General features: G+C 39.4%; 1 protein-coding gene across 1 annotated transcript in view; it reads left to right on the forward strand.

Annotated features, from left to right (window-relative positions):
• TGM2 (transglutaminase 2) overlaps positions 1-13,978 on the forward strand; it is a 596,777-nt gene that overhangs the window by 265,106 nt on the left and 317,693 nt on the right. The window contains exon 4 of the mRNA XM_044090196.1: positions 1,664-1,782. Within this exon, the coding sequence (XP_043946131.1) occupies positions 1,664-1,782 (119 nt within the window). The remainder of the gene's footprint in view (positions 1-1,663; positions 1,783-13,978) is intronic.

Raw genomic sequence — 13,978 nt, forward strand, 5'->3', positions numbered from 1 at the left:
CCTGTGATGGGGCATTTATTTGCGCAGTGCATAATTGTGCTGTCTGTGATAACCAGGTCTATTAAAGATGGACCCGTGATAGGAGAGTGTACTATCTGATCTACAGGTTGCATTTATGAAATCTAGGAAACACTGTTCATACTTCGTTGTGGTAGTTTTGTAAGCCTTTTTGTTACTGGATAGATAATTGAAGTCCCCAATAATAATAGTGTTGGGTTTAATCATGAGGGACTGGAGCTTGTTTAGACAATCTTAATGGATTATGGATGCCATACAAGGGGTTCTGTATTTGGCTAGGATATGATAAGGGGTCTTATATATGGTTACAAGACACTGGGGGAGGGGTTCGTGCAATGGGCTTACATCCCCTCAATTCCAGAAGGGACATTCCCTCCAAGGAGCTTTGCCCCTCCCCTTGTAGATTAAGTGGTGGTTTCCCTGACCTGCAGCAGATACGTTTCATAACTATGTGTGCCTCTGAATACATGTAAGCCCCACAATTCCCCTGAGAGAGGCAGGTGGGCCATGTCCCTTACTCTTTTACTTGAGCCTGTCTATACCAGTGCTGAAGCTGCTAACCAAACCCCACTCACCTGGGCTTTATCCCTGTTTGACACAGCCAGCTTATATTATTTTCTTTTAATGTGGATGTTTTAAGATTAAATAATTTCTAAAACTGCTATCTGTTAATTTCTAACCTGTTTATATTACATTTTTGACCCACCTGCACCAGTGACTATCAGAACTGTATTGGTCTATTCATTCCCAATTCCCAACATATTAGGGCACCAAAAGAGGGAGGTTGGAGCCAGGGATCTCGGCCATCATCTTCTGGGGTTTAGAAGATTTTTCTATGCTCCTAGCAACCTTCTCTCCCCTGCATGTATTGCAAGGTACAGTGCCCACTGCTCTGGACCCCTGTGTGGGTGCAGAGCTCCATATCTGTGATTCCAAATAGCATGCAAGTGCAGCCTTTGGTGGGTGTGCATTACCAAGAGTCCTCTTTTACAGCTTGTGTAGTCCTGAGTCTTCCCACTGGTGATTTTTTTCTGGCAGTGCTCTATCAATACCCACATCCTCCTCTATGTGGGATCAGTGAGCCAGGCTCAGACACTCAGTCCCATCCCTCCTGGCTCGCTCTTGCAGTGTCCAGGATTCTACTTGAACCTGGGTCACTGCAGGCCCTAGAAAAGAGACAGCTTAAAGCTACATTAGCTATTCAGAAACATGTCACTCAAACAACTGCCACCATCTTGTCCCTGTATCATATCCTGGAGCACCACCAGAGCTTCACAAGTAATAAATGTTTATAAATGCGCACATAGGTGGTACAATGTCTGGCTGAAATGATGAGAGAGGTTGTATTGTGGGAGGCCTAGGGTGGATTTGGACCACGTGTGCTTCACAAGTTTTTTTCCAGAATCAGAAATGAACATTTCTCTTACAACAGGTGTAACTTAATACTAGGAAATGTTTCATTAATAGGTAATCTTTCAGCACACAGCTAGAACTTTTCTTTCAGATTTACAACTTCTGTGACATTTCTACACCTTGTCTACATCATTCAAACCTTGTCAGGCATTAATAAATTGTCAGTTAATTATAATACATCTGTAAAACATCTGTCAGATATTTCATTCATGCTTTTGTCATTCCTCCACAGGTGATTCTGTGTTCATGGATGATGAAGCCAAGTTGAGGGAATATGTATTAACACAAGATGGGCTAATTTATACTGGAACGGATAAACGCATCAATTCAATGCCCTGGAATTTTGGACAGGTATAGTAATGAGAATTTTATAATATCAATTCATCTTATTTTGTTGAGTGGTTACTAAGGGAAACAGACTTGATATATAAGCAGCTACAGGCTTTAGTACCCTATTTTAGTTTCAGATGGGCTGCCAGATATCTCTGAATATAGCTAAAGGGGTTGTGGATCTTTTCAAAATGCAGACATATAGTTCACTAGGAGGTCTTCAGTGTGTACATATCTGACAGTTTACTTTTAATAAGAAGATTAAAGAATAAAGAATAAGTTTTTGAACATGTACTTCATGACTGCTATATAATGCTCACACATGTATGTATGTGTGACTGCATATTGTCTGTATGTGTGCATGTGTGTTTGTGTATGTCTCTCTCTCTCTCTCTCTCTGTCTGTCTGTCTCCTTTATATATATATATATATATATATATATACATACATATACACACACACACACACATATATATATATATATATATATATATATATATATATATATATATATATATATATATATATAGACACACACACGTTAGTTGAAATCAAGCTTTATACAGTGTAGAGTTCAATGTAGTATATGGGAAAAGGAATGATTTACTGAAAAGGTGGTGGTTTTGAAAATATGCAAGACTGATTACAGCAAGTTGTGTGTATGTGCTAGTGTTGGCAGGACAGAGTTATGGTTAGGTAAGGGGATAGATTTAGGGTTTTTCCTGACTGGTAATGGGTGTTCTATGTCCTTTTGGCATGATAAGTGGTACTATTAATAAAAACTACAAGAAAAATCTGTGTGATTCCTTAGAACATCTTGCATTAGAGGTGACATGGGATATATGCAAATGACTCACATCAGTACATCATAAGTGGACTGTTTGGCTAACCTCTGAAAACACAGGGTTGTTGTACCAGCTGATATCCATAACCATTAGGGTGTCTGCAAAATATCTTAACTAACAAACTAAAACAATGAGTAACAAGGTCACACAAGCTTGGCTAGATTTCTCATGTAGTTTTTACTGATTGGTTTGTCTGTGTGACCTTGTTAGTCATTGTTTTAGTTTAATTGGGATATTTTGCAGACACCCTAATGGTTATGGACATCCCAAACAGTCCATCTATGCTGTGCTGACAAGGTCATAAGAAGGCTGAAAAACATGCTAGTGGGTTTGTGGGTTTGGTTCTTTATTGGAATCAATTTATGCAAAAAGGGGTTCTAAGGAATCACACCGTGGATAGATTTCTCATATAGTTTTTACTGATTGGTTTGTCTGTGTGACCTTGTTACTCATTGTTTTAGTGGTACTGTTAGGGAAAGGGTTTTACATAATGTAATGTGTAGGGTTAGGAAGCCGCGGTGGTACAGCGGTAGTGTTGTTGCCTCACAGCAAGAGGTTCTCCTGTTCGATTCTCAGCTGGAGTGCCTTCTGTGTGGAGTCTGCATATCCTCCCCATGGTCGAGTGGCCTCCGAAAGACATGCGTGAATGGGCATGCCTTCGCTGAAGGTTTGGCGTTGGGCTGGTAACTCGGCACCATAAAAATCTACTGCCAATCATTAGTAGACCGGAGTTCCGCTGTGGCGACCCCTAACCGGGAAAAGCCAAAAAGACAAACAATGTGTAGGGTTAGTGGAAGAGGTAGTGTAGGGTTAAGGTTATGGTTAGCAGCTATAAGTAAGGTGGTACTGGGTGGTGAAGCCATTGTTCTGTGATTCTCTCATTTTGTGTGTCACACATTTGTGTCTTTACTCTTTTGTGGTCACTCCATTCTGTTTCTCACCTTAGTATGTTCTGCCAAAGGTGACATAATCATAAGTAAGTGTGCACACAGTACAGATGTTACTGCATACTCAAGGGTGTTGTCTGGGCATGTGCCTTACACTCCCTTGTCATGCAGTAATATCTGTACCATGCACACACCGAGTACTTTATTGCACATATGAAATTGGCATCTGTATTTTTTTGTAGTTTGAATTTCACATGTATTAGTTTATGCATGATACTTATATATTTAGAAGTGTTTTTTATAGTTTATCTACCCATTTTAAATAATTGATAGCTGTACCAGGTTATTGTAATTGTTTAACTGTATGCAAATCTGATGTTATTTTTCAGGGTAGTCATATAAGGAACTCTAGCCCTCAAACATGTCTGTTTTGCCTAATGATCTGCTGTCACAGATTCCTAAGGACTCTGGGAAGTAACTTGCCCGATTCTTGTAGTTTATACCCCCAAAAGACACCCTGTTCACTCTCTACCTACTCCTCATTTGTTCTGGTGTCTGTCCTCTACTTTCCACACACTCTACCCTTCCTTTATTTTCTTTGTGAAGACTTTAGCAAAGTATTCATTCAGTACATCTACTTTTTTCCCGTCTTTCACAATTCCCCTCTCATCTTTGCCCAGCTTGAAAAGGTCTCTCCCTTCTTTCAAACTTTGACTATTATTACAGAGACCACTTTATAAACAGGAGCTTACTTTACTGAATACCTCACCTGAGTTTTGGAAGATGAAGATGAAAGAGTTCAGATAAGGAGGCTAATATTTCAGTAGCACAATGCTTCATAACTATGCATACTGCTTTCTAGGTAACACAGATTTAGAAGTATTTACAAGAGTAATTAATTTGGTAGTAAGTCTAAGAACAAAGAGGCATGGATATGCAAGTATTAATGCCCCCCCCTCCCCACACACACACACACACTCACACAACTTTCAACCAGTAGACATCGAGAATCTCGGAAAGGTTCTTGAAAAATGAGTACATCTGGACAAAACTCTGCATATCTAATTAGCAGGATATTTGCATGTCTAATGTAACTCCTCCCCACTCCCGAATGATTGTGGGGATACCACCACTCAGAAAAGTAAGCTTAGAAAAGAGAAGTGATGAAATTATACAAAATCTAAACAGATTGTTTTATTCAGATTAAGCATAATTCCTGAGTTGGGGTCAAACACATGCACATAAGCACACACATGTTTATATATATATATATATATATATATATATATATATATATATATATATATAGTTTCACTTCATAATCTCGAAATGCTGAAATCTTGAATTTCTGCATTTTGAAACTATGAAGCCAAACCATTCACAATCCCGAAACCCACAATTACGAATCGCACAATCACAAACATACATACACCATGCACCACATAACACACACACCATTCCACCCACAGTGCACAAACCACACAACCCTACACTACATATAAGCAGGGGGCAAGCCCCCCTGCACCCCCTCATGTAGGGGGCTGTGCCTCCCACACCCCTACTTATATATACCAACTTCAAGATCGCACATTACGAAAAAAAAAAACTCACACCACAGCATTCTACACTCGCTCACACACAAAATACACATCACACATACACAAAAACCAACAAATCCAACACTCGCACTCATACTTACACCTCCCTACCCTTACCCACACATACAACATACAAAAACACACACAAACACTCACTTACCTTCAGTTTCAGACACCATACCAGCCAAACACTTCACACAACATACCAGAAATGCATAAGCACGGATTCGAGATATTCGAATTCGCTCTTATGCACTTTCAGCATTCTGCATTTTCAGCTTCATGGTCTCGGAGATTATGAAGTGAAATTATATATATATATATATATATATATATATATATATATATATATATATATATATATATATATATATATATATATATATATATATAAAAGTGTGTGTGTGTGTGTGAACATATTCTGCGTCTTTAAGATTACTATAAAGTACAGGCCATATTACATTGATAGCAGCACTATGTGCTAAAGAAAAGTCCAGGAAGAGCTACAAAGTGTACTCCAGGGCTCCAATGACCTCTCACAAATTGTATTACATAAAATAAAGGTTGAAAAAATAGACTATGGGCTTTTAACAAAACCTGTTATTGTTCAGCTTTACTGTAGTTTACAGAAACTTAAAAACAGCAGGATAGGGGCTGCTAAAAATTAAAAATGCTGTTTGGAGTCCTGTACCCTACATGATTATAGGTGTTCTAAAATTCTTGCACACCTTCTACTACTTAAATGTGCATACAAATCTAATACAAATAATTTTTTTCCTTTAAAACACAGATAGCATGCTTCTATAACAAATTATTTATTTTCCTTTTCATTTTGAATCATATATAAATATTAATAAATGTGGTAAGCATTTCCATAAATGTGAAAATCAGACAAAAGTCCATAAAGGATCACAAAAATAAAAAAAAACTCTGTTGCTAGTGAGCAGAATGCTTTACTGCCAGAATGGCATTTGCTCTTAGCCTGTGTCACCTGTCTTAAGGCGGACACTTCACTACGTAAGAATCGGCAAGTTCCTTAACAGCCATCTTAATAAAGAGTCTTTCCACCCACACTGTCAGCTATATCCATATATGTGTTTTGTGTGTGTGCAGGATTACCACCTGTCCCACTTTGTGAGGGACAGTCCCTCTTTGGGCAGTTGTGTCCTGACAAAAATTATTAAAAATGGCAAATGTCCTGAGATTGTAGGACATAATTATTTCCTATATTTTATGTAATAGTTGCATAAAATAGTTATTCTGTATCTAAAATACCTAAATGATATAAGAAACAGAACAAGCAACTAAAATGCTACAAGAATAAGCTTTTATTTAGGCAAAAAAGTTAAGTTCTGTCCTTTGTACTGACCGTGGGTATGTGTCGGCCTGTAAAATCTGATGTTTGTACGGAAAATGTACCAATTTGGCCATTTGAAAAGGTGGCAACCCTATGTGTGTGTGTATGTGTGTGTTTTGTATGTGTGTGTGTGTGTGTGTGTGTGTGTGTGTGTGTGTGTGTGTGTGTGTGTGTGTGTGTGTGTGTGTGTGTGTGTGTGTGTGTGTGTGTGTGTGTGTGTCTGTGTGAGAGTGTGTGTGTGTGTGTGTGTGCATGTGTGTGTGTGTGTGTGTGCGTGCGCGTGTGTGTGTGTGTGTGTGTGTGTGTGTGTGTGTGTGTGTGTGTGTGTGTGTGTGTGTGTGTGTGTGTGTGTTCGTCAAAGGGCTTTAAAAAAGATGGCGCACTAGCTTGACAAATCAGAAGTTAAAGGATAGCAGACTGCAATTTTCTTGGACTACATTTAATTAAATCAGAGTATCAGTACATAGTTGGTTAAGTTGTCTCTACAATTTATTGACAGAGACAGGGAAGAGGGATGACTTGGTTGGCCAAATAGTACTTATCTGCCATTGGAATTTTTTTCTGTAGAAGCATTACAGTACCAGAGGGTGCTAACAGCATGGAGCACCTTTATATGTGGCATTTCATTATTCTTACAGGAAATAATGAGAACATTCAGAGTAAAGAAAATATGTTAAAAGTACATATATAACCTAGTTACTGACACATGTAGTGTGTGCAAGAGTGTTTGCTTGCATAGTAGTACAGCTGTACTAGGCCTGTGGCTGTACGTCAGCAGGCCAGAATGGCCTACAGTTAGGTCTGAGTTTGAGCTGAAAACTGGTTCCAGCTTGCATAAGGGTAAGTTACAGAACAGTGAATGAAGCATGACAAGGTTTTTAAGAAGCTTCTTCCTCTGTTTTATTAATTACCCCCCTTCCCCCGTATTCCCTTCCTGTTCTTGTAGTGCTCATTCTTCGCTCAGTTAATAAGTTCAGTAACTGGGTTTGTGATAGTTAATCTTTACTCTGTTCGTATGTGTAAGGTCGGATGTACTACTTGCTCATCAGTAACAGTCTTCCTACGTGGAGAAGTGAAGTACCCAGCATTCCAGTGAGGTAAAAATAAACTGTGGATGCTTGCCAGCATGTTTTTTTATCTAAAGGCTATACTCTGTTTTCCAGATTAATTAATCTTGCTATTATGAGGAATATTACAGTATACCTAAATCAGTTTAAACTTAAAATAAGTAACCATTTTATCTGCCCAGTGATGAACCTCTGTACATGAAGTTTTCTGTGTTTGAAAAGTGAATAAGCAAAAATAGTTTGATAAAGTAGAGTCGATTATCTGAACTAATCGAGACCTTGGGTAGTTCCAATAATCAGACTATTCAGATAATCAAACATACATGGAACCGGATTAAAAAGACTTCTAAAATTTTTTTTTTTTTTTTGCATGCAGGGAATACACTTTTTAACCATTCTGTGATTCCTGTTGACAATAAAGAGTATTTTTCACACATGAGCAGGCTACAAGCTCAAAAGACATGCACAAGCGAATATGTGTAACGTTTACATATTCAGACTTTATAATTTTTCCTACCCAAAACCTTTGGAAGACTGTATTCGGATAATTGACGTTTGGGTAGTCAACGTTGGGATTAATCGTCTGTCTGCTGTATTTGGCAGCTTGTCTTTTCATTTTCTTTTCTGCGTCAGGCGTCAGACATGGTTCTTCTGCTTATTTTAATGTGACTGCTTGCAGAATAAACAACACTAAGGAGTTAAGTTTATCCCTAAGCACAAGAAATATAAACCGTTTTTAATCGGAGCACTCCATGCTTCCTTAATAAGAATCCAGTTTATCAGAGTATGTTTTCTAGATGGCAAGTGACTTGCATCCATAAAAGTAAAGCTTTCAATGCTAGCAACAGATCAAAAAAGGTATTGGGTTACCAATAACAGAATACTAAATAAAAATGTTCCTTAAACAAACAATAGGTTCATAGATTAGTACTAGGTTAAGTGCCCTTGTGGGCCATTTTAAGCCTAGCCATTTACCCCATATCAGAATCAAACCCTGCACCTTGTGTTTGTAAGGCAGACACCTTAACCATTATGCCAACCTCCTACCCTAAATTTGAGATATACCAATCAGTCAGTGCTTAGAAATTGTCTTATCTTCTTATTTTTGTGCATTTATTGCAGAAAAGAAATATGAAGCTGGGAATGTAGAAATTCTGGAGCACAAGAAACTATGGGGGATTTAATAAGCTGCCTCCAAAATATTTGTTGATTTAATTAAACAATGTACTGAGTAAATGATTTGCTGAGTTATTAAATTGATTTGTTCATAAAGATGTGATGTCAAAGCAAGGTACATTTACTTCTAGAATGATGGAAAGTTAAGGTGCCAGTGTTTTATTTAATTTCTTTTGAAAATAAACATAATGTTTGAAAGTTTTTCTGTTTTTTGTAACTTTTACAACTTTAATAGGTTCAATGGTGGCATATTTAGAGATTGGAGGTCTGAGGCAGAGTTTCCACATTGGGGTAGGGGTATGTGGGCTACAGGCCTCCTTGCTTAAATGCTTTAAACTTGGCTCCATATAGTTTTCAGTTGCAGAGGTCCCCTGGGATGGTTGAACTGTTTGGTTGGTAAAGGTGTGCAGTGAGCAATCAAGCTTCAGTAAACCAATGTGGACTCAATTAGTACTATTCATAGGTAAGGAATTGCATTAACCTGTGTTTGTTTAGTTTATCTAGGCAAATTATATACTGAATATGATTATGAATGTTGAGAAAGACATGCATGCAGGAATGTTCTTCATTTTCATGAGTCATGGGCAGCCTAAGGACTTCAAGACCAAGTTGACAACACATTAAAAAAGCAGTATCAGTTTAATTCGCACTTCTTATCCTTTTGTCCATGTCCAGATACCATGTCATTTGGCCTCATGAATTTGTATAGCTTTATATAAATTTCACTGCACGTATGTGTGTGTGTGTGTGTGTGTGTGTGTGTGTGTGTGTGTGTATATATATATATATATATATAAGTATATATAAGTATATATACATGTAAATAGATAGAGATGAGTAGATGGATAAATAGACAGACGGGTAAACTATTAATTCATTGTGCTCATTTATGACACTGAATGGTGCACACCAATAGTTATCCCACTCCACAAAGGTTGAGCCACCACGGACCCCGGGAACTACCGCCCCATTAACCTGATGAGCCTGGTCTGCAAGGCTATGGAACATATCATCATGGAACTTATAAACAATGACATTGGTAATCTCCAAACTCTGGACCCTACCCAGTTCAGGTTTGTAAAAGGCAGATCATGTCTCCTAAACCTGATAGACTTCTTTTAAGCGGTCACCAAAGCTGTAGATGAGGGTAAGGTGGTTCACGCAGCCTATCTAGATCTCGCCAAGGCTTTCGACACCATCCCCCACTCTGGAATTATAGATAAACTCACTAAACTAGGTATAAATCCCTATGTTACAAGATGGGTTGCCAACTGGCTCACTGACAGAACCCACACTATGAAAGTAGCAGACTCTAAATCTAACTTCAGACCAGTGACAAGTGGAGTACCACAGGGTTCAGTCCTAGGTCCTCTCCTGTTTGGTATCTACTTCTTTGATGTACAGGCCAACACAGAAGGTCTTTGGCTAACAAAGTTCACAGATGACTGCAAACTAGGAGCCATAATCAAAACTCCTAATGATGTGGACATCCTACAAAGGGGCTTCACTGAGACAGATGCTTGGTGTCAAAGCCATGGTCTCAAGCTCAATGCCAAAAAGTGCATTGTCATCCCTTTTGGTAAAAACTCTGTACCCATAAACTGCCACATAGGAGGTAATCTACTTAACACTGAAAGTGTGATAAGAGACCTTGGGACACAGGTGGACAGTAGTCTCTCCTTTGATAATCACATCGCCACAGTAGTCAGGAAATCCTTCTACATGGCACACCTCATCACAAAAGGTTTCTCATCCAGGAAAAAAAGAGGTCATTGTTCCCCTCTACTCATCACTCATTAGACCCATTATAGAATACAACGCCCCTTTCGGTATGTACCTCACAAGACATCTACAACAACTGGAAGGGCCACAGAAATACCTCACAAAGAGGATTACCAGCCTCAAACAGATGCTCTACACAGACCGTCTCACAAAACTCCAGCTTTACTCTGTCGCATATCACCTACTCAGAGGCAGTCTCTGCCTAACATACAAAACTATGTCAAACCCAGAGCTGTTGGACATGCTCCACTTAAAGAAATCCCAATCCCTCTGAGCTACATGCTCTAGGGACCTAAACCTTGTCACCACAATAAACAGAACATGCTGGAGGGATAGATTCCTGTCCCAGAGACTTCCCATACTCTGCAACAAACTACCTATCTGTATCAAACAAAGCTCCTCATTAGCACTCTTCAAGAAAAATCTTAATTGTATGAGAGATAGGAAATTCACCCCTGGCATTACTTCTGTGGCTCTGTTTGATGGGCACAGGAAAATAATTTTCTTGGGTGGCAAAAGCCAGGGTACCGTTTGGCTAGGCTTATATAGGCCCTAGGGCCAATAGCCTAGTACCTACCTATGAACCTATTTATCATTGCTGGCTCAGCACTTATCAGAATTTCCAAGAACGCCTAGCTCTGGTTATGAAGTGTATAGTATGCACCATTAAGGCCATCCCTTTCATATTAACAAGTTTGTCAGCATTCCTTACATTTTTTAACATGTAGCACAATATCACATTTGATTGACTTGCAATTTCTCAACACATGGAAATTTCTGTAAGGGAAGTTTCATGTGAATTTCAGTGCCAATAAATGTTTAGGCCTTATGAAACACAAGCTATATTTGATCATGCATTACATCACCTGTGCAGAAAAACAGTCTTTAACTTTTATTGCACTGAGATTCTTTGCTACGCAGATGAATTTGAAGGCAAACTTAGAGCATCAACTCCTTTGCTAATGGGCTAGTATCTTGCTGTGTCATGGTTTTAACAGACCAGAGTACTGTAGCTTTCATAAGCGACAGATAAAGATATAAGTGGTAGAAGCCAACTTCTCCCACAAACCCAGAGTCTTCATAGACACAGATATACCGTATTGCAGGGCCCCTGCTTTTCAGAAGCTGGACTGTTTTTGCCTTGTACATGTACATGTGAGAGTGTTGCTGTACAGGGATCTCCGTTGTACATGTGAGAGTGTTGCTGTACAGGGATCTCTGTTGTACATGTGAGAGTGTTGCTGTACACGGATCTCCGTCTTCTGCTGACATTTATCTCCTCTCCTGTGAACAGTCATACTGCCATTTCTTTGTGATTATTGCTTCCTGCCTGCTGATCCGTATCTCTTCCTACAGTCATACTGCCATTTCTTTGTGATTCTTGCTTCCTGCCTGCTGATCCGTATCTCTTACTACAGTCATACTGCCATTTCTTTGTGATTCTTGCTTCCTGCCTGCTGATCCGTATCTCTTCCTACAGTCATACTGCCATTTCTTTGTGATTCTTGCTTCCTGCCTGCTGATCCGTATCTCTTCCTACAGTCATACTGCCATTTCTTTGTGATTCTTGCTTCCTGCCTGCTGATCCGTATCTCTTCCTACAGTCATACTGCCATTTCTTTGTGATTCTTGCTTCCTGCCTGCTGATCCGTATCTCTTCCTACAGTCATACTGCCATTTCTTTGTGATTCTTGCTTCCTGCCTGCTGATCCGTATCTCTTCCTACAGTCATACTGCCATTTCTTTGTGATTCTTGCTTCCTGCCTGCTGATCCGTATCTCTTCCTGCAGTCATACTGCCATTTCTTTGTGATTCTTGCTTCCTGCCTGCTGATCCGTATCTCTTCCTGCAGTCATACTGCCATTTCTTTGTGATTCTTGCTTCCTGCCTGCTGATCCGTATCTCTTCCTGCAGTCATACTGCCATTTCTTTGTGATTCTTGCTTCCTGCCTGCTGATCCGTATCTCTTCCTACAGTCATACTGCCATTTCTTTGTGATTCTTGCTTCCTGCCTACAGTCATACTGCCATTTCTTTGTGATTCTTGCTTCCTGCCTGCTGATCCGTATCTCTTCCTACAGTCATACTGCCATTTCAGTGTGATTCTTGCTTCCTGCCTGCTGATCCGTATCTCTTCCTGCAGTCATACTGCCATTTCTTTGTGATTCTTGCTTCCTGCCTGCTGATCCGTATCTCTTCTTGCAGTCATACTGCCATTTCTTTGTGATTCATGCTTCCTGCCTGCTGATCCGTATCTCTTCCTACAGTCATACTGCCATTTCTTTGTGATTCTTGCTTCCTGCCTGCTGATCCATATCTCTTCCTACAGTCATACTGCCATTTCTTTGTGATTCTTGCTTCCTGCCTGCTGATCCGTATCTCTTCCTACAGTCATACTGCCATTTCTTTGTGATTCTTGCTTCCTGCCTGCTGATCTGTATCTCTTCCTACAGTCATACTGCCATTTCTTTGTGATTCTTGCTTCCTGCCTGCTGATCCGTATCTCTTCCTACAGTCATACTGCCATTTCTTTGTGATTCTTGCTTCCTGCCTGCTGATCCGTATCTCTTCCTACAGTCATACTGCCAATTCTTTGTGATTCTTGCTTCCTGCCTGCTGATCCGTATCTCTTCCTACATAGCAGGTGGTGTCTGACCATTTGTGTTCCCTCAGAGGAAAATTACCTTTTAGTGAGTGATATCCCACCCAGAATGTGCAATAATTATAAGTCGTAAGCTGGCATCCATTCCAGCCTCCGGTATGCTATTCTCCTGGTCTTCACAAAAGGATGTGCTGTAAGACATTATGCACTGATATATCATTGGAAAGAAATGTCCAGCACAGGGTGATTCCATCCTTGTTTGACCTTTGAACAACCCATTTGTTTTCTAAAGTTGTGGCATTCATATACCAGATAGACATGCTGGGTCTGAGATTACAGAGAAGTGTATGGTTCAGAAAACTTTACAGTCAGACCTTCCATTAAAATTGTGTCACAGGGAGCATGCATGTAAACATATAATAGTACAAAAAACTACAATTTAATAGATTTTATGTTCAGACTCTATTAAACTTACCCAAGAGATCAAAGTCAAAAGCCATCCGTCTTCCATCCAGATGGAATCCTTATGATAGACAGTCTAAAACTGGAATCCTTATGATAGACAGTCTAAAAAAGGTTGCATCCATCTATCTCTTTAGTAAAAGAAAAACAAGCTTTAAGTAATCTCAGCATAAAATAAGCTTACAATATGCTTAATTATCATGTTGACATTTCCAGACCAACGTATACCAAAAAGAAGTAAGATTTGGAAAACTAGATAGCATAGAAGAGTGATTGTTGGAATCCAGAGGAGTACGCACACACACACACACACATGCACACACACACACACACACACACACACACACACACACACACACACACACACACACACACACACACACACACACACACACACATTTCTCTGTCATCATCTGTTTTCTGAGCAAAACCATTACTTCCT

This window comes from Protopterus annectens, chromosome 12.part0 (genome assembly GCF_019279795.1).
Source record: "Protopterus annectens isolate FY-2018-M chromosome 12.part0, PAN1.0, whole genome shotgun sequence".
In the NCBI taxonomy this organism is placed as follows: domain Eukaryota; kingdom Metazoa; phylum Chordata; order Ceratodontiformes; family Protopteridae; genus Protopterus; species Protopterus annectens.